Source organism: Phascolarctos cinereus, unplaced genomic scaffold, assembly GCF_003287225.1.
Source record: "Phascolarctos cinereus isolate Bilbo 61053 unplaced genomic scaffold, phaCin_HiC Scaffold_1;HRSCAF=81, whole genome shotgun sequence".
NCBI classification, from domain to species: Eukaryota; Metazoa; Chordata; class Mammalia; order Diprotodontia; family Phascolarctidae; genus Phascolarctos; species Phascolarctos cinereus.
The window spans coordinates 47,683,055-47,707,708 of NW_027555514.1; the positions used below are offsets into that span (position 1 = coordinate 47,683,055).

Consider the following 24,654-nt stretch of genomic DNA (forward strand, 5'->3'; position numbering starts at 1 on the left):
CATGCAACTCTACTTCATAGCTCTGCATATATTTTCTTGAAGTGGTCTACCTAAAATCCTGTGGGCTTTCCTCTATGTCTTTCAACATTTCATGGATACCAATGTAGTACACAGCCCTCTCACAGCTAAGTCTTCCCTCTTACTGTAAGATGGGCACATTTTCCTTTCAAGGTATCCATCTCTCAGATTCTGTCTTTTATACTACTACTTAGTAAAATTCTTCATTGGTGACATATTAAAACCTATTTATACATCCTAGGTTTCTCTCCATTGCCTTAAAGTTGGCCTGCTAGTTTAATTTGATGGATTCTGGTATCCTGTGCTTCACAGCTATCTACCATCACTGTAAGAATATTATTAAATGGGTCTTTGTTTAAAGGAAAAGCTTCATATTAATGAGAGCACTGCACAATTTCCCAAATGCAATACAGCCTTCTCCTCCACTCTTCAATTCTGGTTTAGCTTATTATACACGTATAGTATCTCTTCAAGATCCGTTCTGCTGATGTATCATTTCTTTGGGCTGTTTATAAAAGCCCATATAATGATTGGAAAATAGGCATTTTTCATGTATTTGATTTTTCCTGTGTGGATAGTAAGATAGAAATTCTTTTGATTATGGATGTAATTTAGCAGGCTCTGCAATGTTCTGAGGCTTGGTACAGTCAGAATATCATCATCTGCAAATAGGAGCAACTGAAGGACAGTGTATATGTGTGTGTGTGTGTGTATAGATAGATCGACAGATAGATATAGATACATAGATATATGAAATATCCTCTATTTGGATTTTGTTCTGTACCTAGTCAATGACAGTGGCAAACACTTTTGATAAGCCTACGTCTCCCTGTTGTATTTCTTATTTGGTCTTAATAATGAGAGGGTCAAATAAAGTTGTTACATCTTTATTTAAAGGAATTTTTATCAATGTAACATACACTTGGAAGGCACCTTTATGGAGGATCCTTTAATGTAGTATTGTACTGTATTGAATCAAATTCTAAAAACACACAGACATGTATCTGTATTGATATCACCTGTTTGAGATCACCTGATCTCTCCTTGTACACCGCCCCCTACCCATCTCAGAAAGCCACCCCTCATATCAAAGATTTTAAAGAAAAAATGGAAAGGAAGGAAAACAACCAAACTTATCAATACTCCAACATTTAAAAAATGCTATGGTATATGCAATGTTTTACTCTCATAGACCTTACACCTCTGCAAAGGCGGAGGGGAGGTGGGACAGGGAGGGAGCTGAATTTTCTTATCTCTTCTTTGGGGCCAAGCTTGTTCTTTATAATTCATAAACATTTATTTTTTAAATGTTATTTTTTGCTTTTACACTCCCTAAATTTCCTCTTGTTCTTCCTCTTTTCCCCTTCTAGAGAGTCATCTATTATAATAATTTCTTAATAAGAAAAAAAATGGAAGAGAACAAAGAATCATGTAACTTACAAGTAAAGAATACATGTAATCTTCTATTCCTAGGGACCCCAGGCTCCCTGAAGATGAGGTGGTGAAAGCTCTCATTTTTACTGCTTCATTGGGGTCAACCTTTTTCGTTGTCATTTTGCAACATTTATTTTCATTCATTCTGTGGTGGCTGTTCTTTATGTTACATTGTCGTAGTCACCTGGTATATTTGTTTTCCTAGTTCTTATCAGTTCATATAAGTCTTTCCATACTTCTTTTTGTTCATCGTGTCCTTTACTTACAGCATGGAAGTATTTCATTACATTCATGTTCCCATATTTGTTCAGCTATTCCCCAAATGACGAGCATGTGCTTGGTTTCCAGTATAAACATTTTCATGTGTGTGAATGGGTCAAAGTCACCCATTTCTCAACCTCGATTCCTCACATTCCTTACCCCTTATATGCAACCAACTCCTGTCAATTCTATCTTGGCAACAACTCTTATACACATCTCCCCAATCTCAAGTTTCTCCTGACTACAAACCCAGTACTTTTTCCACCACAGCATTCTGCTCTCAAGAGGCAGTAAAGTAACTACAGTAATTTCTCTTACTACTTTCTGAGGCAATCAATTCTACTTCTGGATAACAACTTCATGAGGTCATTTTTCCTATTACTACTAATGAAGCTGGAGGCTGTACTGTCATGTCAAAATAATGATTCATACTGAGCTTCTAGTATACAATACTGAGATTCTTTTAACCAAACTGTTTTCTAGCAATGTCTTGCCCTGCAGTCTAATTATGAATTTTATTTTTAAAACTTTAAACTGAATAGTTTACATTTATGAATATCTTACTAGATTTGATGCATTGTTCTAGCCTGTCAAAATCTTTAAAAATATTTCAATTCTGTCAAGTCAGATTTGATTTGGGCCATCCACAAATCTGAAAAGCTTGTTAAGCATAAACAGCATTGAACAGAAAGGGACCAAGGACAGACACCTGTAGGTCGCTACATTTTCCCAACAACTTGATAATCGCTAAATGACAGCTTGTTGAACTAGCTTCCAGACCCGTTCAGCTGTACCATTATTTAGTCCATATCCTTCCACCTTGTCCACAAGGTCAAATTATGTGAGGAAATCTAGGAATGCCATTTGCATAGCACAGTCAGTAAGTCATCTCCTTCTTATGATGAAATGATTCTGCCTTGTAGTGACTAATGATTCCCTTTCTTAGTGCTCAGAAACTCTTCCTTTGATAATATGTTCTAGAATTTTGGAAGGAATTTAAGTTAAAGTGACCATCCTATAATTGAAAGAATCTACCTTTGCCCCCTTTTAAAACTCAGAGCATTTCTCCACACCCAGTTCTGTGACACCCTTCTCATTGTCCTGTTTTGCCAAGTTCACGGAGAGTGACTAAGCAATAGCATCTCCAGTCTTCACAGTAACCCGGTTTTTCTTTCACATCTGCTGTTTTAAGCTGACCGAAGATAGCTGGGTATTCTCCTACCTGCCAAGCACATCATATATCATCTCAGGTTGAGATCTGTTATCAGCCAATTTTATTCTAGACTTCCCAAACCGAATGTAATTTTCTTCGGTAGGAAAACAGAAAACAAAATAAGAAATAAGTAGTCTTCACTTCAGTATTCCTGATGTTATTTTTATGGGACTACGATACTCTTCGGAATTCACTTTGTTATTTGCTTTTTATTTTACCGTTTGAATATGCCTTTTAAAATTTTGTGTTGTACAGGATTTCTCTCTACAGTCATGTCTGTCTTTTGAGACAACTTCCTTTCGCTTTCTTAATAGAATCATCTGTGCTTACATCCTTAGAATTTGTTTTTCGAGGCATCCTAAGAACCTTGAGCTAACCTCACCTGTAGAATGGTAGACACAGAATAACATTTGGGTACCCCAGTGTTGCATGTCATTCAGATTATGTTTGGCTTCTTCTCTATTCACCAAGAGCTCTAAGAAGGCACTGTCTTTTCCTCTAAAGGTTTCCAACATGTTCTTGGATGATCCTGTCTTGTACGGCATGACTGATTCTTTTTCTAAGTGCTTAAAAATCATGGGTTTAATAATCTGTTTTAGGATTTTGCTAGGGTTGAATAATAAACTCTTTGTTCTAGAACTTACCTTTTTATCCTTTAAAAAAACTGACACTTGCTTGTTTCCAACCCTGTGGCATTTCTACTGTTCTCTACAATTCCTCACAGATCACTGATAACAGTCTGCTCTTCACGTATGAAAGTTTATTATTCTAAGACATAATTTACCTGGGTTGAATAACTTGAATTTACTTTAAGTCATGAAGTTTTCTTTTAATATGCTGGGCTCCCCTGTTAGGTAATATGGCCTACACTTTCCTGCCAAAAAATGATTCCCAGGGGGCAGCTAGGTGGCGCAGTGGATAGAGCACCAGCCCTGAAGTCAGGAGGACCTGAGTTCAAATCTGAACTCAGACCAAACATGTGACATGTACTAGCTGTGTGACCTTGGGCAAGTCACTTAACCCCGACTGCCTCACAAAAAAATAAAAAACCCAAACAACAACAAAAAATGATTCTCCTTAATAATGAAGAAAAAAAGCAAAATAGTTGAACAGTTCTTATTTTTCAGTACCGTCTACCAACACTATACCACTGATCCTGTGTGTTAGGCTCTATCTTCTCTTTGCCCAACACATTTGATAAAGAGCCTTTTGTGTTAGCCTTCGTAGTTTTTCAAAGTTTCATACCACTTAGGCTTCTAGAAAATACTCTTAGAGATCTATGTCACTTGTTAATTGGTTCCCAAGAAAATATAACGTTAGATGAAATATGTCAAGGTGTAATTAGTTTTATATATAAATAACAATATAAGAAATGAAACATGCATTTCTGGGTGGCTAAAACTCAGATGAAAAAGCTTAGAATTTGGCTTTACAGAGACTGAGACAATGTAAAATACAGTCATCAAGTAAGGGTGCTTGAGTAGTTAACAAGCCTAAAATCTAAGGACCTGATGTACCAGCTCATCAGAACATCCCATGAGGTCTGTGACTGGCTGTACAATGGATTGTTGGGGAGAGGGAATAAGCTGGGAAAGAGCTAAAATACATGAAATAAAAAATCCAGTGACAAGACTAGAAATGAAAAGAGAAAAAGGTTGATTCTTTCTTTTCTAAGAATCCCGTCTAGTTAAAAATCAAGTTAGAGCCAATTATGAATTTTTATTTTTTTTCTACAAACAAAACAAAAAAGCAAAAACTAAATAGTGAAGAAGTAGGGATGGTATGATCCATCTGGATATAATTCTCAAGGCGACAAAGCATTGCAAAAGTACTGGAACCTAGGACAATTAAGCAACGGGCAGACAAATGGTTAGAGTTTGAGCCTGGTGGTTCAAGAACCAAATTTCCTGACAATCTTCTTCAAGAGACTAAGACCAAGAAAAACAACAGGGTACTGGTAATGAGATTTTTTAATGCAAAAACTAACTTCATCTTTACTTTTTTCTAATCCTTTGTAAAGTACTTAGGTAGAATAATTAACTTGATGCTTCCTTAAGCTTTACTTAGGTTGTTAAATACCAAAAGAGAAGCATATAAATATTTTATACAAATAGGTCGTTGATACGCAGTACAATTCAAAAGAAGGACTCAAATTGGGAATTAGATTATGGGCTTGTGTTCAGAGATTGAAGTAATGACTAGAAAACAGATATCACAGTAGAAAACCCCTCTGAGGGCACATGTGTGCTGGTGACAATAACATATTAAAGATAGGACAATGCTGACTTTGACAACTTCATGTGAGGTATCCATAGGAACACATCAACCAATCTAAAATGTTTCTCTCTTTCCCCTCTATTAGAATCATTCACAACTGGGTCATCAGAATTTCATTCATGAGAACTTTCTTTTCCTTCTTCAATTCAATAAACATTTACTGAATGCTATGTTTCAGGAACTCGAATCATCATTTCTTTTAAAGTTTCGTGTGTGTGTGTGTGTGTGTGTGTGTGTGTGTGTGTGTGTGTGTGTGTGTGTGTGTGTGTGTGTGTGTGTGTATAAATCTGCCTTCTCAATCTATAGATGACACTGGTTTTCATAATCTCTAAAATAACATGCTTACTTACTTCTCTATATTCTTATCATTTAGAAACCAGATCCTTCGTTTTGAGTGACGATTAGATAATAGAAGTTCTCAAACACTGCTGCCTTGGTAATAGTTTTATGTTTTTTATCAATAACATCAACTGTTTCCTCCATCTGGCCATGTGGTACATAACAGACTTGCATCAGGGAAGGGAAAAGGAACAGGCAATTACTAATGCCTACTAGGAGCCAGGTACTGTGCTCAGCACTTTACAAATATTGTTTCATTTGACCCCCACAATAAACCAGGGAGGTCACTGCTAGCTCCCTCAGAATTATCACTTCTGTTTTACCCCTCTTTTTATCCACACCTAAATGCCCTCTTCATCATGCTTGCTCCCCTCCAATGTATTCCTGCACAGATATTTATCTAGCCACTGCTGTATTCTATGAGTTTAGTCTCACTCTCTGTGACACTTATATGAAGCTGTAGTTACCATCTTGCAATAAAATCTTAAGCCTGTCCTCTTACATTATTAGCATGTAGACATCTAAAGACCTAAGTACTGTTTCTCTATAACTGCTCAGTTATTTACTCTTCTAAATCACTAGACATTTCTTGTACCAGAGGGAGAAATTCCCACTATATACCTGTTGTCAATTGAAAAAAATTTCCTAATTTCTCTTATACATATTTTACTGAACCTCTAACTATAGCTGCTGAAAAGTAGCAAAATTAACACAGATAAGTCTTAACTGTTGATATTTACTTTCCTAGTTTGAGATGAACGGAAATGGAAAACTGTAAAGGGCTAGGAAAGAGTAAAATAAATTTAAGGGCTAGAAAGCCTAATTCTCAATAAAAACAAAATTCCATGTATCTACAAAGTTGAACATTAGTTCACATTAGTTAAATATTGATTTAAAAGAGGAAACCATTTAAATGAGTTATTAGGGGAAGCAGGAAACTGGAGGTGTAACGCTCTAGAGAATGATGGTTTCTTCCACGTAACTCCTTTTGGAAGGTCTGAACTTATTGTAACCAAAAGAAAGAGCAGGGGTGGAGGGCTCCCAGCAGCCTGCTGATAGTCATGACCTAAGTTTTAAAACTCACTGAGAACTGATTTTTACAGAGTAAAAACTCCGGGAAGCACTCTCATGCAGTATGTAATCTAACCACATCGTAGCTTCAGAACCAAGCACATAACTTAAAAACATCTGGCTTACGTTCCTCTGGCTTCATCTCTGTTATCTTCTGCAGCCAATTCTTCCATGTTTGGCAGTCACAAGGCTCGTGTGCTTCCCCAAGGCACTCCCTGACAGAGGAAAAAGAGAAAGCTATTTTTAAAATGTAAGCACTTCTTGAGAAGAGACTGAAGCATTTTGTATTTTATATTATCAACATAAAGATAAGGGGAATAGGTCAGAATTATTATTCCCATTTAAAGATGAGGAAATAGGTATGGAAAAACTGAGGGGCTTTCCTGAGGCTACAAAATAAAACTAAAATAAACAAGAGCTAGGCGGAACTTTAAGATTTGGAAATCACTTTATATACAACACATTTCATCCTCACAACAACCCTGTAGAGTAGGTATTATTATTATTATTATTATTATTATTATTATTATTATTATTATTATCATCATCATTATCCACAATTTAGAGATGAGGAAACTAAGAGAAGTTAAATGACTTGTCTAGGGTCACACAGGTAGGAAGTGTTTGAGGCTGGGTTTGAACTTAGGTCTTTCTGATCCCAGGCCCTGCATTCTCTTCACTATGCCACTGAGCTGCCTAAGAATGTCTTAGGAATCAAATCCTCGAAGTTTAGAAAATCATGACAAATTTTCCACACAGAAATTACATAGTATTTCTGTAACCCTTCTGTATGATTAGAAACTATGCATTTTTATTGGTTAAGCTCAACTCTCTCTGATATTTAAGTCAGCCCTAGGAGGCTAATATAATTTAGGATACCTTAATTTGCTTAAGCTATAACCCAGTAACATTACAATTATTTTAGGGAGCTTTCTTTGTCATTGTCACTAATGAAATCGAGTCAAACACAACTTAAACACTGCAATAATTTTTCCTGTATTATATAATTTGAAGTTTTCTTAATGCAAGGGAAAAAAGCCAATACCCGAGATCACTCATTGGTACTAAGACACAAACAATGAGAAGCAGTCAAACATATCTTTTAGATCACTACTGTGCCACTGTACACCTCAATGATAATTCCCTAAAACAAATGTTTCTGTTCTTTTGAAAGAATTTTTCTACCTTTTCTCAACCCTCAACTTATCTTGGGAAAGTAAAAGGTTGTTATGGAGATAATAAGGTAATTTTTTTTTTGCATTTTATTCATGTAACAGTTACTTAAATTTACTAAGTATTCAAAAATAAAATTAATATCTTTACTCATTTTATAGAATTTTAAACTTAGAAAATAGATAAATGGGGCACTGGTTAGTTTAATATCACTAAGGCCTTGAACTTAAATACAATTTAAGATGGATATATTACATATATTACATATAATGAGTATAGTACATAAGCACGAAATTTAAAACCCATCTCTATGAGATAGGGTAAATTTATAAGTTAAAAAAAAAGGGGGGGTGGTCACTAAGCTTCTGGATGAATACACAATGATCCTGAACTCAAGCATCAGAAAAATTCTTGTGCATAAAATGGAAGATCATAAAGCCAGCAAAATAGCACAGAATGATGCAAAAGCTCCAAAAGGTTTTCCGAGTTTTTCTCATACCATAGAACCTGACATTATATATACACAGGCATCATTTTATTATCTTCCTTTTTTTCCCTACAGGAATATAGTTTTAGTTTTCTATAGGAACACAGTTGTAGTTCAAAGCACAGTGTTGGTTCCTATAGTAAAGCCAAAACTATTTTCATAATAATAAGACAGTTTAATTTCTCATATGGCAAATATAGATATAACCCAACATAAAGGGGTCCTGAGACCAAAAAGTTTAAGAACTAATAAAATACATACTCAATAAATATCTGTTTACTGATTTATGATAAAAGTCAAGGGGTTAATTGCATTTACTTAAGAAATTCAATTTATGGGGCTGCTAGGTGGCTCAGTGGATAGAGCACCAGCCCTGGAGTCAGGAGGACCTGAGTTTAAATCTGGCCTCAGACACATAATACTTACTAGCAGTGTGACTCTGGGCAAGTCACTTAAACCCAAATGCCTTGTCAAAAAAAAAAAAAGAAAGAAAAGAAATTCAATTTATAACCAATTTTGCTAGACTGAACTAGTTTGAATATACAAGGGATACTTATAATACGTGTAATTTTAAGTTGATTCATATTAGCATATGCAATAGTAAAAGACACACTATGGCAGAAGAACTGTTTCTGGACTGTACTAGGGTATAGATGTGGCAGTACGGATGAAGAGGAAGGGGAAGAAGAGGAGGATGAGGAAAAGAAGAAGAGGAGGAGGAAGAAAAGAAGAGGAAGAGGAGGAAGGGAGAAGCAGCAGCTCCAAGTAGCAGGAAAAAAAAAAAAGGCCTAGATACTGACAGTAACTGAAACAAAACCAATGGAAGCAAGGAAACAAGAGTTTAGACCATAACAAAGCTCAATCTGGATAACAACAGTAAATTATTTCTACCACACGCAAAGTTAGCACAGAATTAAAGGATTGTTTGAACACCAATATGAACGATAGCAATAATATTCTAAGTAAGGAAACAAATATTGAAAAGAAGAACTCCAACTTCTAGTAACAGTTTTTTAAAAGGCTTTTTAAAACTTCGGTTTTTCTGGTTTTCTAAGGATACGAGCTGTCCACATGGCAAGGACAGGTCTTCTTTTCTCAAAGCCTAACCAGAATAAAAAATTTCTTGATCTACCTGATCAATGGGAATGTTACTGGGCCAGAACACTGGACTTGTTCCTTCACTGTATGTGTGTGCATGTAATATATTAATAATGCATTTATATATTCATGTTCTCTACTTTTCATCTGCTGCCCAGGCAGGTTTCTTTCACTTCCAGGAAACAAACTAACCCTCCCAGTTAAGCTCATAACTTCTAATTTCATCACTCTGCTGCTCAAATCTTGACTGACTCCACCTTCTTGGGCATCCTCTCCCCTCTGCCTGGAGGGTAGAGACCCAAACTCCCCCCAGTGCTCTCCTTTTTTGAGGGCCATGACTGGGTTTTCAGCTCACCTCTACTCCTTACTTCCAGATCTGACTGGTTTAAACTTCATGGAATCAGATGCCTCTGAGCTAGGTACTGCTCCCTGTCCCCTCCATGACTCTACTTCTCTTACTCTTCTTCTGTGTTGTCTTCCCCTTTAGATAGTAAGCCTGCTGAAGGCAAGAACTCTTTCTTTTTATTAACTGTATCTCCAGAGCTTAGCACAGTGCTTGGCATTATGTCATAAGCATTATATATGACACACCTGAATGAAACAATAACTAGGAGTAAATCAAGTGGTGCATAGAAAGGATTATAAAATAAAGGAGAAACTAGCTTGAATTCAAGAAAAAAAGCAAGAGGGAAAGATACTACCACTGAGTGCAACAACTACCCCATACCAGTTAAGCCCCCTTGCTGCACTTTGAGCTTCTTTTTACATGTTGTCCTCCCCCATTAAGCAGTGAACTCGTTAAGGTTTGAGGGTCTTATGCCATTCTTTGTATCCCCAGTGCTGAGCACAGTGCCTGGCACATAGTAGGCGCTTAGTAAATGTTTGCCGACTAAACAGATCAAGAGGAAGTGATCAAGATGTTGAGAAAATCTAGAAATAGTATCTTTTAAGGAACAACAGAGGAAACTGGCAAAGTTTGGACCAGAGAAGAGATTAAAGCAGGAGACCTCAAGTCCCTTAGCACTCTATGAGTATCTGTGATTTTGTACTGGGGGTCAGGGCAGTGTAGAGAAGACAAGAGAGCTAAATGGACTGACTTACAAATCATAAGCTGCTATCACTGCAAAATATTCAAGAAGGGGGCAGAACTAACAGGAGTGTTGTAGAAAGGATTCTTGTATTGGGTGTGAAGTTGCCATCGGGGCTTCTAAAATGCAAAATAAGAAAACTAATTTGATAGGTGTAGTAGCTCTATCAAAGGATATGTTAGCATAGGTAATTGGTACTGGATGGAAGAATAAGAAAGGAACTGACTAGGGAACCTGTGGCTGAAGTCACTAGTGTAAAATTGAAAGCTGATTTTAATTCTATTTTGAAGACTTAGTCAAACTAGATTGAATATTTCCCGGTAAATTTTACTCAAGTAACGTCAGTTCACTAGGGTCACAATTCTATTTTGGTGATCCAGGTAACCTCAGGCCACTTGTCTCACAATTCACATACAGTAACTTGTATCTCAAACCAGGCAACTTCACCCACCATTCACATCCTAGAGAAACTAGCCTAGAGGTCAAGCTTTTATCTTGTAATTATCTCCCCTCAGGACTTAATTCTATTGTGAATTGAATCTCCAACCAAGTATACATAGACTCTGTAACCTCACCAGCCAAAAGTTAACTTAACTCAAATTCAAGTTGATGCAAAATCAATCTAGACTACACCCAAGTCTTCAGACTAATCCAATCACCAGGATTACTATAATCTCCCAGAGGAAGTATGGAGCTGAGGTGACTATTAATCCACCTCCTCCTTAAAATGCCTACCAATTGGGATGGTCAAAATGTAATGTTATCGTCTTAATTGTTATAAAAGACTATCAGCCCTTAGGCCATTAGCCCAATTTATTAGTTCCTGCTAGCCTAACTAATAAAGTGGTTGTGCTTAAAGTTTTAAAAATCAATGTGAAAAATTATTTTTACAAGTTAACTGGGGAAAAATAAAAAACTAAATAATTTTTTAAAAAAAGGTGAAACAGTAAACTTGGTACTTAAAAAATTCATAAATATAAAACATTAACAGCTTAATTCAAGTCTCAGAATGTGGTGTCTAGATAAAATTTTATTAAAATCTATGACAAAGCTTATTCCTATATTTTTGTATACTAAATAAAGAGACTAACTTATATTGCTACTAACCAGCAGAAGAGATGTCCTTTTCCACAATCAACAGCAGGAGCACTCAGCAATGGGAAGCTGAGTGAGTCAGAACCAGATGTATCTGACCCCTGCTTTGTTAGTCTGACAGCTCTCTCACAGCCAGGTGTAGGACACCATTTAATTGCAGGATTATTTTCAACAAAGGCCTAGGTGAAAGAAAATAACACAGAAAGAAATTACTTTAATTTCTAAGAATCGACTCTAAATCTCTAAATATATGTGCATTTGTGATAAAAGCTGCTTAATGCAACAAAGCCAGGTCTAGTACCTTTGAAATAAAATCAAAATAGTACTACCAAATAGTCACTTTTAAAAGAAAAAATTACAATAGACTACTATGGTTTATCATTTACATATAAAATTTAAATTTTTCTTTTACCAAGAGACCAGGTAGTGAAAAACTGAAACTATAATTTAAATCAAGTATAATTTAATGTGACTGCTTGCCAAATAGAGATGATCTTAGGAAATATTATTGTAAAGAGCAAACTTTAACTGTGACCACTGTTACCCAAATCACTACTTACTTTTCAAAACAGAATCTATTTTTTTAATGTTCTGTTACTGGTCTGCATGATATGAACTCAAAAGATGGGTCATGTAGATCAAAGAGAACAGCATAACAGTTCTTCATATTTACATAAAGCCTTCAAGTTTACAAAATGGTTTCCTTACAACAACCCTGTTAACGCGTACCATAAATACTTTCCAGATGAGGAAATTGAGACTAAGAGATGAGAAACCCAAGGTCATTTAGTGAGTAACAGAGCTGGGACAATAACAAAATTAGTTTTGTGAAAGAAGGTACCTACCACCTGTTCTTAACATTAAATCAACCTCTAAAGTTAGATCACGCTCACTAAACAATTAAGTTATTAATCAGTCCTGTGAAAGATTACAGTTAGAGGTATTAAAATTGATAATTCTTCTATTAACAGAGCCATGTGATAGATGGCCTAAAGTGCAGTTCCCTCAGGCCTAAGCCCTGAGTTGAGTTTCACCTTTCTCAAAAATCCATGTCAGCACAGGCAGTTCCTGGTACACGCATACATCTAGTTCGCAAATAGGGGTATGTTTGCTTCTACTAGGTATTAGTTGCCGCGTTTAGATTATATGCCCTGAGTACCCAGCCAACGGGGGAAAGAGGTAAGAGAGTGGGAGGGGCACGCATTGGGGCTGTAAAACTTTGCTTCTCACAGCCAGCGTGTGGACTCTCCAGCTGCTGCTGCTTGAACAACAAGGGCTGTGCCCTTTCTCATGAGAAAGAATAAAGACCTTTTCTGATTTCTGATTCAGACTCCAAACTCTTGATTTTGGTGGTCACGGTCCCACACAGCCATACGCTAAAACCTCACTAGGGCACAGAACTCACTCTGGGTACTCAAAGCCTGAAAAACAAAACCTGTGTTAGGTTGCAGTACAGCTCCAGGGCAGACTGTGGAGGTCTACACGCTTGTGTCAGCAGGGTCTGAGTCTGAATCCAAGCTAAGCTCTTACTAGATTTGTGATGCTGGACAAGTCTCTTAACTACTCTTAGAATCAGTTTGCTCATCTGTCATGGGGATAATGACAGCGTCTTCCTCCCAGGGACATTATGAGGATATAATAAGATGATATATGTAAGGTGTGTTGCAAATTTTCACGCACTATATAAATGCTAAACATTATTATGCTATCTGAAAACCAGCCTTGTTTAGTGTAGAGAGCAAATGCCCAGAATGTTGGTTACAAGATGATGAATTCTTTGGCCAAAACAAAGAAAAACACAAAATGGCCCTAAGTCCTAGGCAGGACTCTTTGGCTTCTGTGAAGGATGGTAGGAAAAGGTAGCTAAGAATCATACAGTGTTGGGGCAGCTAGGTGGCGCAGTGGATAGAGCACCAGCCCCGAAGTCAGGAGTACCTGAGTTCAAATGCAGCCTCAGACCAAAACACTTGATATTTACTAGCTGTGTGACCCTAGGAAAGTCACTTAACCCCAATTGCCTAAAAAAAAAAAAATCATACAGTGTTGAAATATCTATAAACACTGATTAAAGAAATAAATGTGAAGTCACTGACTAATGACCAAAAAAGCTGACATACTTCTGGGAAAATGGAACTATACTAGTATTCACAAAGATTATCTCCAATCTCTCCAGTTTAACATCTTGTTTGTAAATGGTTGTTTTCATGTTGTCTCTTCCATTAGATCATAAGCTCCTTGAAGGCAGGGATTTATTGCCTTTCTTTGTATGCCAAGCACTTGGCACAGTTCTTGGCATATAGTAGGAACTTAATAAATGCTTGTTGACTTATCTTGACATGCACCTCACTCAAATTTCCAGAAATAATTTCTCCTTTGAGGAGAATGACCACAGAAAGCATCTATAACAATAAATTATTATTTTAAAGAAGTTGCTGTAATCAGCTTTTAGTGATCTTCTAAAATGCGGGTAATCTCACACTTGATATTATCCTCCAATAATTTCCTCACTGGTAAAGTTTAGTTCCTATTTCAGTCATACGTGACTTGTACCAGATAAGATACATAACAGATGCTTAAGAAATTGATTAGAAGGCTTAGATTCTTATAATCTAGCCACTGCTCACTCATGTTCAGACTACTTAAGAGTCTGCCCAATATGATGGATGTTCTAATAAACCTTGTCTTTGGCTGGAAAAAAAAAAAAGAAAAAATTGATTAGAATAAGAAAATGGATAGGTTGTGCTCTCCTCAGGGAATCTACAATGATTACATCATGGATCTAGTCTCTCTTCTCTACATGAATCTTCCACACAACTGACCAAGTGATCTTCCTAAATTCCTGGTCTGCCCATAACCCACACTGCTGAAGAAGCTCCAGTGGGCCCCCATTACACCTCTAGGTTCAAATGCAGACTCCTCTGTTGGCCATTTAAACCCCTTCACCATTTGGCTCCTGCTTAGCTTTCCAGACTTAGCCCACATCACTCCCTTTCATGTACCTGACTGGCCACCTCGAGGCTCTGTACCTTTTTCCATGTTGCCCTCCATGCCCAGGAGTATCTGTTTCTTAGAGTTCCTCACTTCAAAACATGACTCAAGCATCTTCCCCACCACAACAATTTCTTTTCTAGGTTTTGAACCTATTTATATACATAAGTGTTGTTTCACCTTATAGAATATAAGTGACTTGAGGACAGTGCCTGTTGGAGTCACTGATATGTAAACCATACGACCTTGAACTGTCCACTTAGTGGACTTTTAAAAAAAGATAATGTGGCTAACAGTATGATGTTGCAGCCACAAATATTAATCTCAAGCTGTGTGAAGAAAAGAATGGTGTCCAGGACTAGACACACTGAGCGTATCAGGAGTCCTGCGTTAACTGGAGATGCCACAGTTGAAGAAGGATTATGATGAGCTGCAGATCATCCAGGAAAGTGAAGGGCCTAACGATTTTGCTATTTGAGGATCGCCTCAGAGAACTGAGTATGTGAACCTTCTAGAGTTATGGGAAGGAGGAAGGAGCTGGCCCAGGAGGCTGTGGATTCTCCTAGCCATGGCTAGAGGAAGCATCCTAGGACTCTTGTTCAGGGATGGAGGGATGGCATTACAACCCTGAGATCCCTTCCGCTCGGACTCTTACTCCATTTTTCATCAGCAGTCCCTCTTTGCTTCTTGACTCCAAGGACACCATGGTCCACCCAAGAAGCTGCTCAGCAAGAAGACGACTCAGGTTTTCATACTCTACACCTTCTCAACTCATCCTCAGCTGCCTCTCCCCTCTGACTGGAGGGCTAGAGGATGAAGTACTTCTTTCCTTATAGAGGCTCTCAACCTTCCAGGTAACTCTACTTTCCATCAGCAGCTCTGCAGGGCTTCAATTCCACAAAACCCCATGCTCCCTGCTGAGTACTCCAGGTAGCTTCCTTTTGTGTGTTATATTTTCCCTCATTAGACTGTAAGCTCCTTGAGGGCAGGGACTTTCTCTTTTATTTATTTCTTATTTGAATCCCCAGCACTTAGCACAGTGTCTGGCACGTAGTACACACTTACTAAATGTTTCTTGAATTAAATCTTTGAGTCAGAGGCATGACTGTTAACAGGTTTTAATGTAAAAATTAGACTGTATAGATGATTTGAAATTACAATGATAAAGCCAAGCTCATATTTTACTCAGAGTTAAATAACTTAATTAATTTACCTTAATATCAAATTGTAGGTAACGTTTGTCCATCTCCTTGGAAACCACACTTTCGATAACATCCACTGGTACCAGCTGGAAACAGTCATAGGCTGGGCAGAAAATGTTATGGGCTTCACCTTCTTGAATTTTCAGATTCAAAAACCTATCAAAGTTATGAATTAATTGTTGGAAAAAAGAAACTGCTGAATATAATTTTGAAACTAATTTTATAACAATGTTGCTTTGGTAGGCACATGCTGTCAATTTTTCTTCCTTACTATAAACAATGATATGACCGTAGAAGGCATAAAAAGGATTAATTATTACATATGAACTACAGAATATTAAGTTAAATACAAAAATAGACAATCACATATTTTACCATTCTATACTCAAGTATTTCCATTATATAAAAAATTAATGCTATTCAAAATATGTTAAATAATCACATTATAGTTAGATTGCAGACAGATTAATTCAACTCCCAAATACTTTTTAACAAAAAGGGAATAGTGATGAATATGATGGAAAACTGAAAGGTAATCCAAATTCTTTACTGACTAGTCCTTTCAAAAATATTCATTTAAACTCTTACTGGCTAGTTCCAAAACACAGCAATACGCCCCAAAGGATTGTGGCAGGTAGAAAACCTTTATTTCAATGCTTCTGAGTTGGAATAATAATTTGCATTCAAGGAAACATTTTACAATTGTGCATAGTGGCAATGGAATATGAACAGAGCAGCCAGCGTTACTGCAGCTACAAAGACAGCCAGCCCTTTCTCTAAAATGTGTCAACATTTAGAACAGTGCCTGGCATGTGGAAGGTGCTTGATGAATATTCACTGACTGCTCTTCTACTGGTTTGTATACTCAAGAAGTACTGTATGAGTTTAGGTAGGATAAACAGTCTTTGCTTTCCCCTGTGCAAATGTGGAGCGATGAGTAATCTCAATAAAGTTAAGCAGAGGGCTTTCCAGTCTTGCATTCTTCTACATATCGGTAAGATGGGTTGTAGGGCCTCTTTATGCCATGCATAACAGGTCTCCCAAGAACATCAATTGCTGCAATCTTTGTTGGTTTAGTTCTATGGGTGTGATTAAGATGGGGATGGGCTCAGTTCTAGTTATCCCCTAAGAATGGAGGTTCCCTAAAAATTTGGTTTGATTCTGGGCAAAGCAGAACTAAATAAAGTTCAAGTAATACATATGGTGGGTTATGGCTTAGCACGCTATTTAGGCAGTTCTTTATTCGGTACTCAAAGAGAATCAATGACATTATGATGCTGGGGTCAAGGTACAGTGTGTTCAACTGTGGCTGATCAGTCCATTAGGAGCTTGGAAGGCCCCACCACAGGCCGAGCACAAAGAGTCCATGTGAACATTAGGGATGGAGATGTCTCTGTATCTGAACATCTCAGGTTTCCTTTGTGTAACTGCGATTCTGCTCTGCTCACAGAGCACAGCGTCTTCTTTGAAGTAGGCACATCATGCTGCACTGTCCTGTGCCAGGGTCTCCCATGTCTCATAACTGATATTAAAGTTCTTCAGAAAGACCTTAAAGAGTGTCCTTGTATAGCTTCTTCTGACCTTTCTGTGAGCACTTGTCTTACGTGAGTTCTCTGTAAAATAGTCTTTCAGGTTTGGCATTTGTGCTACATGACCAGACTGCTGGAGATGTGTGCTCTCTACAGGAGAATCTGAACGCTTGGCAGTTCAGTTTGAGACAGGAGCTCAGTGTCTGGTTCCTTGTCTGGCCAGGTGATCTTCTGAATCTCCATAAGACAATTCAAATGGAAGCGGTTCAGTTTCCTGGCATGGCGCTGGCAGACTGTCCAGGCTTCTCAGGCATACAAGACTGAAGTCTGCACAACAGCTCTGTAGACCTTCAGTTTGGTAAGCAGTCTAACACCTCTTCTCTTGCACACTTTATTTTGGAACCTCACAAACATGGAGCTAGCTCTGGCAATGGATACGTCAATCTCATCATCTATGTGGACAACCCTGGAAAATATAACTGCCCAGGTAAATGAACTTATCCATAGCATTTAAAATTTCTCCATTTGCCATAACCAATGGTTCCACATATAGATGGTGTGGTGCTGGCGGGTGGAGAACCTCCATTTTCTTGGTGTTGACTGTCAGGCCAAAATTAGCACAAGTAGCAGAGAATCGATCCATACTTGACTACATCTCAGCCTCTGAGATACCATGCACCACTGGTATATGGAATGTGAGCACGCAACACGAAATCCAATAGATCTGAAAGAAGAACAGCTCTTATGAGAGAACTCAGCAGGTCACATCCAAATAGCAGCCCTGAGTGAAACAAGGGGAGGCAAGTGATGGCCAGTTTACTGAAGCTGGAGGTGGATACATGTTTTTTCTGGAGTGGCTGCTATGATGAGAAGCTCTGTGAAGCTGGTATATATTTTGCAATCAAAACTAATCTAGTCGACAAGCTTGTATGCCTCCCAAAAAGAGTGAACAACAGGCGTATGACAATGTGATTACCACTTGCAGGAAGGCACCACACCACCATCGTCAATGCATATGCTCCCACCATGATGAACCCTGATGAGATCAAAGAAAAATTTTACGAAGACCTGGAGACCCTCATTATCAATGAAGACAATCTTGCAACTCTGGATGACTTTCATGCCAAAGTAGGCACAGACTTTCAGACATGGCAGGGAGTCCTTATGAGGAAATAGAAAGTCACCTACAATGGAAGACTTATATCACATGACCTTCTCATCATCAACACTGTCTTCTATTTATGTAAACACACCAAAACGTCATGTATGCACCTTTGCAGCAAGCACTGCCATTGAATAGATTATGTCATTGTGAAGAGAAGAACCATGCAGGATATGGGAGTAATGAAGGCAATGTGGGGTAGAAAGTGCTGGACAGAACACAGACTTATCCTCTCCATGCTAAACAATCAAAAAGTGGCAGCCTCAAGGCAAGACTTAATGTCAACAGATTAGAGTACCTCTTCATGGACAACAAATCAGAGTGCATCTCTACGCATGAACAGTTTATTGCTAAGCTACAGGGAAAGCTGAGTCAGCACACAGTTAGCAAGAGTGGAAGAGAAAAGGAGTGGGCATTTAGTGCACAGCTCTGCATTTGCTTGTCTGGGGCAGAACACTCACAAACATCAGGACTGGTTTGACAAAGATGATGGGGAAAATCAGAAGAGATTCAATTTTACTCTGACAGCAACAATCCAAAGTGCTTCTACGATGCCTTGAAGACTATTTATGGGCCAAAGACCTCTGCTTTATCTCAAATATTCAGTGCTGATGGAGCCATACTGATCAATGACATGGACATGATCTTGGAGAGATGATCTCAACAATTCCATAGAGTTCTAAACAAACTGTCATCAACCAATGCTGAAGACACTGACTGTACCTCAGGTTGAAGTCAATCACTCTCTGGTTGAACTTACAACTGAAGAAGAGGCAGTGAATGCCATTATCCCTCTCTTCTGCGGCAAAGCACCTGGTGCTGATTCCATCCCAGCAGAGATTTACAAGGCAGGGGATGCACTGCTCATACAGAAGCTGACATTATCCATCAGCTCATTCTGGTTCATCCAAGGAGTAGACTCAAAACTGTGGTTAAGACCTGGAACCTTTCTATGCCCAAAGTTGCTTTGAATTGCTGAAGATCTCAACAAGAGCACAAGACCAGTTTCTAGGGGTGGAGAAGTAGGCTATGGTTTATGAGGGGATCTGCCTTATAGTATTCATTGCTTTGTTAGACATCAGTTAATACAGAAGTCATAACAACTACCAGATAACACTGAGGACTATTTTCTAGTATGTCTTTTGCTGTAACGGCCTTAATTTAAATGTGACGAACCAATTATAAATACTTCTAAAACAACAGGCTTTGGTAAAAGTATTATGTTAGGAGATTAAGATATTTAGCTAATGTCAGGGAAATGGAAGAAAAAATTATTTGTACAGAAAAATATTAACCCTTTCACAGCAGCCATAAATTTGTTTTCTGGGTTAGGAAAAATACCATAAGAAATAAACACTTGGGGACACCTAGGTGGTGTAGTGGACAGAGCACCAGCCCTGGGTTCAGGAAGACCTGAGTTCAAATCTGGCCTCAGACACATAAGACTTACTAGCTGTGTGACCCTGGGCAAGTCACTTAACTCCACTGCCTAGCCAAATAATAAGTAAATAAATAAACACTGGTTTGAAGTCAAAGGACCTAGGTTCAAATTCTGGCTCTATTACTCATTACTTGGGTGGCCCTGGACAATCTACTTAAAATTTCTGGGTCCAAGCTTCCCCCTCTCAAAGAAAAGGTGTTTGAATTGATCTTCTCTAATGATTCTTCTAGCTCTAAAGTTGTGATTCTAAGACTTTTATAAAACTTAAAATTCTTTAAAAGATAACTTTCAAAATTGACTTCTGTGTTCTCACTTAATTGTGTTTTTCATTAGAATGAAATGTCTACAAATACAGTTGTTTTGGAGAAAGAGAAGGAAAGAGGTATAGAATACAAAATTATGAACTCTTATGGTACTGTGGTCCCAAAATAAGAATGTTATGTAAAAAGACCTTTTTAAGTCAGTCTTAAAAACAGCTAGCCTGCCAAAACGTCCAAAACCAAGCCCACTACTGATATTTATGAACAAAAAAACTCCTAAAAAACTCATCCTTTCCTGTTCCTAACAATCTGCTCATTCATTCTCTGTATGATTAGTAAATGAATTAAGTTTATTATGGGTAATTTTTGCTGTAGGATTGGGCAAACATACTGTAACAACAAAAACAGCATTTTAGCACATTTAAAAGCTTGTTCTTATATATAAAACGTAAAAGGTCAGGGTGCATCAAGCATATCACAACCATACCGGAACATCGAAAAAACACTATGCTGAAGTCAGAAAACCCAGGTTTGAGTACAGGCCCTCCCACTTGTTAAACTGAGTGACACTGGGCATGATCTACTGTTCTAGAATTCATTGAACAAGCTGTGGTAAAATCTTATTTTTTATGACTTTAAGAACAAAATGTCTCAGAAACTCAGGAGGGACCTGAAAGGTAAAGGAATCCAATCCACATAAAAAAAGGAAATATTCCACAACAACCTTAACAAATTATTATCCAGCATCTACTTGAATACCTCTAGTAGGGAGAAAGCAAGATTCACAGTATGATGGTTTTAGAGCAAAAAGACTTATATTATTTGTAACGTGAGGCAAGTCACTTTCCCCCTCTCTGGGCCTTGGTTTTCTAATCTGTAAAAGAAGGTGAGTTGGCATAGATAAGCCTGTAAGTCTATTAACTTGTTACATTGAGAGGTAGCCCATTCCATTTTTGGACAGCCCTAAATGTTTAAAGTTTTTACCAAGTTAAAATCTATACTTGTGAAACTTCTACAACTATTCTTATTTCTACCTTTCTCAATCTTTGGATTTTTTGTTTTTTTTTTTTTTTGGTGAGGCAGTGGGGTTAAGTGACTTGCCCAGGATCACACAGCTAGTAAGTGTCAAGTGTCTGAGGCCGAATTTGAACTCAGGTCCTCTTGATTCCAGGGGCAGTGCTCTATCTACTGCGCTACCTAGCTGCCCCCTCAATCTCTGATACTCTTTATTATAGAATACTAACTTTTTTAGTCCACTCTTGTATGGTGACTCCTATCTTATCTTCATGATCATGTGGGACAATCTCTGGATTTTCTCCAACTCCCTTATCTTTTTTTTTATTAATGTTTTAAATTCATTTTTCTCAATTAAATGTAAAAACAATTTTAACATTTTTTGGGGGGGGGCGCGAGGCAACTGGGGTTAAGTGACTTGCCCAGAGTCACACAGCTAGTAAGTGTTATGTGTCTGAGGCCGGATTTGAACTCAGGCCCTCCTGACTCCAGGGCCAGTGCTCTATCCATTGTGCCACCTCGCTGCCCCTTAACATTCTTTTAAAATAATTTCTGAGTTCCAAATTCTCTCCCTCCTTGAGAAAGTAAGCATTTTGATATAGCATTTACATGTGCAGTCATGTGAAACATATTTCCATATTAGCCATGTTACAAAAGGGAACACAGACCGAAAAAAAGGAAAAATAATGTTAACAAGTCTGCGTTGGTCTGCATTTAGACTCCATCAGTTCTTTCTCTGGAGGTGGACGGCATTCATCATCATAAGTCCTTCTGAATTGTCTTAGATCATTACACTGCTTCAGAATAGCTAAGTCACTCACAGTTAATCATCGTACAATACAGCTGTTACTGTGTACAATAATCTCCTGGCTCTGCTCATTTTACTTTGTATCAGTTCATATAAGTCTTCCCAGGTTTTTCTAAAATCATCCTGCTCATCATTTCTTATAGCACAATTGTATTATATCACAATCATATACCACAATGTGTTCAGCCATCCCCCAGCTGATGGGCATCCCCCTAATTTCCAATTATTTGCCACCACAAAAAACAAAACCAAACCAAAAACCTGTTCTAAATATTTTTGTCCATTTAGGTCCTTTTCCTTTTTTAAAAAATCTCCTTGGGATCCAGACCTAGTACTAGTATTACTGGATCAAAGGGTATGCACAGTTTGATTACCCTTTAGGCACAGTTTCAAATTGCTCTCCAGAATGGTTGGATCAATTCACATTGCTGTATAGCAATCAAATTTTAAAGGGAGAATTTAGCCAACTACTTAAAAGAATAATTTGGGGAATCTTTATAAACTCAATCCTGAAATTGTTTTCTGTATATCTGGTTTTCTTATATAACAGTCTTAAAGACATACCATAAAATTAACTTACATTGTTTTTAAAATTAAAATAAGAACACCAAAGGCTATATTAAATTAGTGATTATCAGTATGAAATTGCATTATTTGTCAAAAACCTAGTACAATTCAATAACTTCTATTTTTATTTTGAATGTTTCTAAAAGACGAATGGCAGGGTAGGTAGGTTATGTGCAGTATAAAGGATCTTGTCTGATAAAAAGTGAAAAGGTATCTTTAAAAATTATTTTTCAGGTCAAGGTACTAAATTGCTTCCTGCTTAGTCCCAGTGGGAGGGGGTTGATTAAAGAGACATATGACAACAAGCAGAATTTAAATGTAACAGCAGAATGCTGCCAAAATCTTCTCTCCTCAGGGGCAGCGAGGTGGTACAGTGGATAGAGCACTGGGCCTGGAGGCAAGAGGACCTGAATTCAAATCTGGCTTCAGACACCTGACACTTACTAGCTGTGTGACCCTGGGCAAGTCACTTAATCACAATGCCTCACCAAAACAAACAAACAAAAAAACCCCAACAACAACAAAAAAAAACTTCTTTCCTTCATCACAAATGACATCACTAACATACTACTCATTTTCTTCTCTACATCTGGAACCACTATCTGACTGAGAGATCTAATATTAATCATAAATACATACATATTGGCACAGTATACAAAGCACTGTACCTGCAGTCAAGGACAACTGAACTTCAAATTCAGTCTCAGACACTTACCAGCTGTGTAACCCTAGGCAAGTCATGTAATCTCTGGCCTTACTTAGTTTCCTCATCTGTAAAATGGAGAAAATAACAAAACCTATCTCCCAGGGTTGTTGTCAGCATAAAATAAGATATCTGTAAAGTGTTTTGCAAATCTTAATGCACTAAATAAATACCAGCTATTATTGTTATTAAAATAATTCATTCAGTTGACTCTCCAATCAAAAGTGAAAAATGACCTTTGGATATTGTTCTGAATGGTGACTTTACAATTTTCTATTCTGTGATCAGCTACCAACCCCAGACTTTTTAAAATGTTTTCTTCATTTCTCTTTCTTTAACTGTCATGCTGTCCTTTGCAGACTCAATCTTTGTTTTGATCTATCCTTCAACACTATTTTTTTCCCATTGTATAAAAAAGTCCATAGATTCACTTAGATAAATCAAGGAAAGTATAAATTGATGATAAAAGACTTCAAAATCAAATGTATAATTGCCATTTTGTAAAAAGAGAAAAGTTTATGAACTCATTCCTTTTTTTTTTTCAAAGAAGAAAGTAGTTAGGATTTATTATACAGGTGTGCTACACTTAGCCACAAAGAAAACAATCAGTCTGGAATGACAAAAGCCCCATGGCACAAAGTCAAGAGGCAGGTAGGAGGAATTTGCATTAAAACATGGCATGTGCTTTTGTCAGGGAGGTCAAATGGTGTTAAGAGTCCTTCATCGGATGATAGAGCTAGTAGAGTCCTTTGTAGGGTGAGTGGTGTCTCCCCGAAGGTTTCTGCCTTCCTGAGAATGTCACCAAGGATCATTCCACTTCTGCTCCTGTGGCCTCTGTGGTCTGCACAATCTAGTTACTTGGACACCTGCCTCATCTTTCTCCCCCTGCATTTCACCTCATGCATTTGCTTCTTCTCCCACTTGGCTCTCATGGCGCAATGGAAGTTGACAAGATGGCATTAAGAAGAAGAGAGGTATGAACTCATTTCTCCCTCAACAATTCTCTACCTTACTATCATGATTCCCTGCCAATCTTAGAGAAAGAGGGAGTCATTCCTTCCTTGTATCTCAACCTCTTCAAATCCAAAGGGCTCTTGCCCGCCACACTTATCTCTCTTGCTCTAGCATATTCAATTTCTTCACCTGCATTAGTTCCTTCCCTTCTGCTTTCAAAACATTCTATCCCAGTTGTACTTTGCTTTTATATTCTTACTGCCTTTATAACCCTGTACCTGAACTATTTCAAAAGTAAAAATGATCTCTCCTTTCCAATGTATGTAATATTTTCTATTAGGAGACAGGAGCTGGACCTGTGATGTCTCTGGTATAAGGAACCACTGGTTGGAAAAACCTTCTTTGGAACCACACTTTTCCTTTAAAATGTTACCACATTTACTTTAACAACCATTTCTTGATATATTCAGGT

The 24,654-nt window shown here is 37.7% G+C and overlaps 1 protein-coding gene across 4 annotated transcripts in view; it reads right to left on the reverse strand.

Annotated features, from left to right (window-relative positions):
- The window catches only part of ANKIB1 (ankyrin repeat and IBR domain containing 1), a 141,854-nt gene that overhangs the window by 29,362 nt on the left and 87,838 nt on the right, over positions 1-24,654 (reverse strand). For all 4 annotated transcript variants that reach the window (XM_020987423.2, XM_020987420.2, XM_078151787.1 and 1 more), the window contains 3 exons: positions 15,756-15,900; positions 11,567-11,733; positions 6,740-6,828 (listed from right to left, as the gene is read on the reverse strand). In XM_020987423.2, coding sequence (XP_020843082.1) covers positions 6,740-6,828; positions 11,567-11,733; positions 15,756-15,900 — 401 coding nt within the window. The remainder of the gene's footprint in view (positions 1-6,739; positions 6,829-11,566; positions 11,734-15,755; positions 15,901-24,654) is intronic.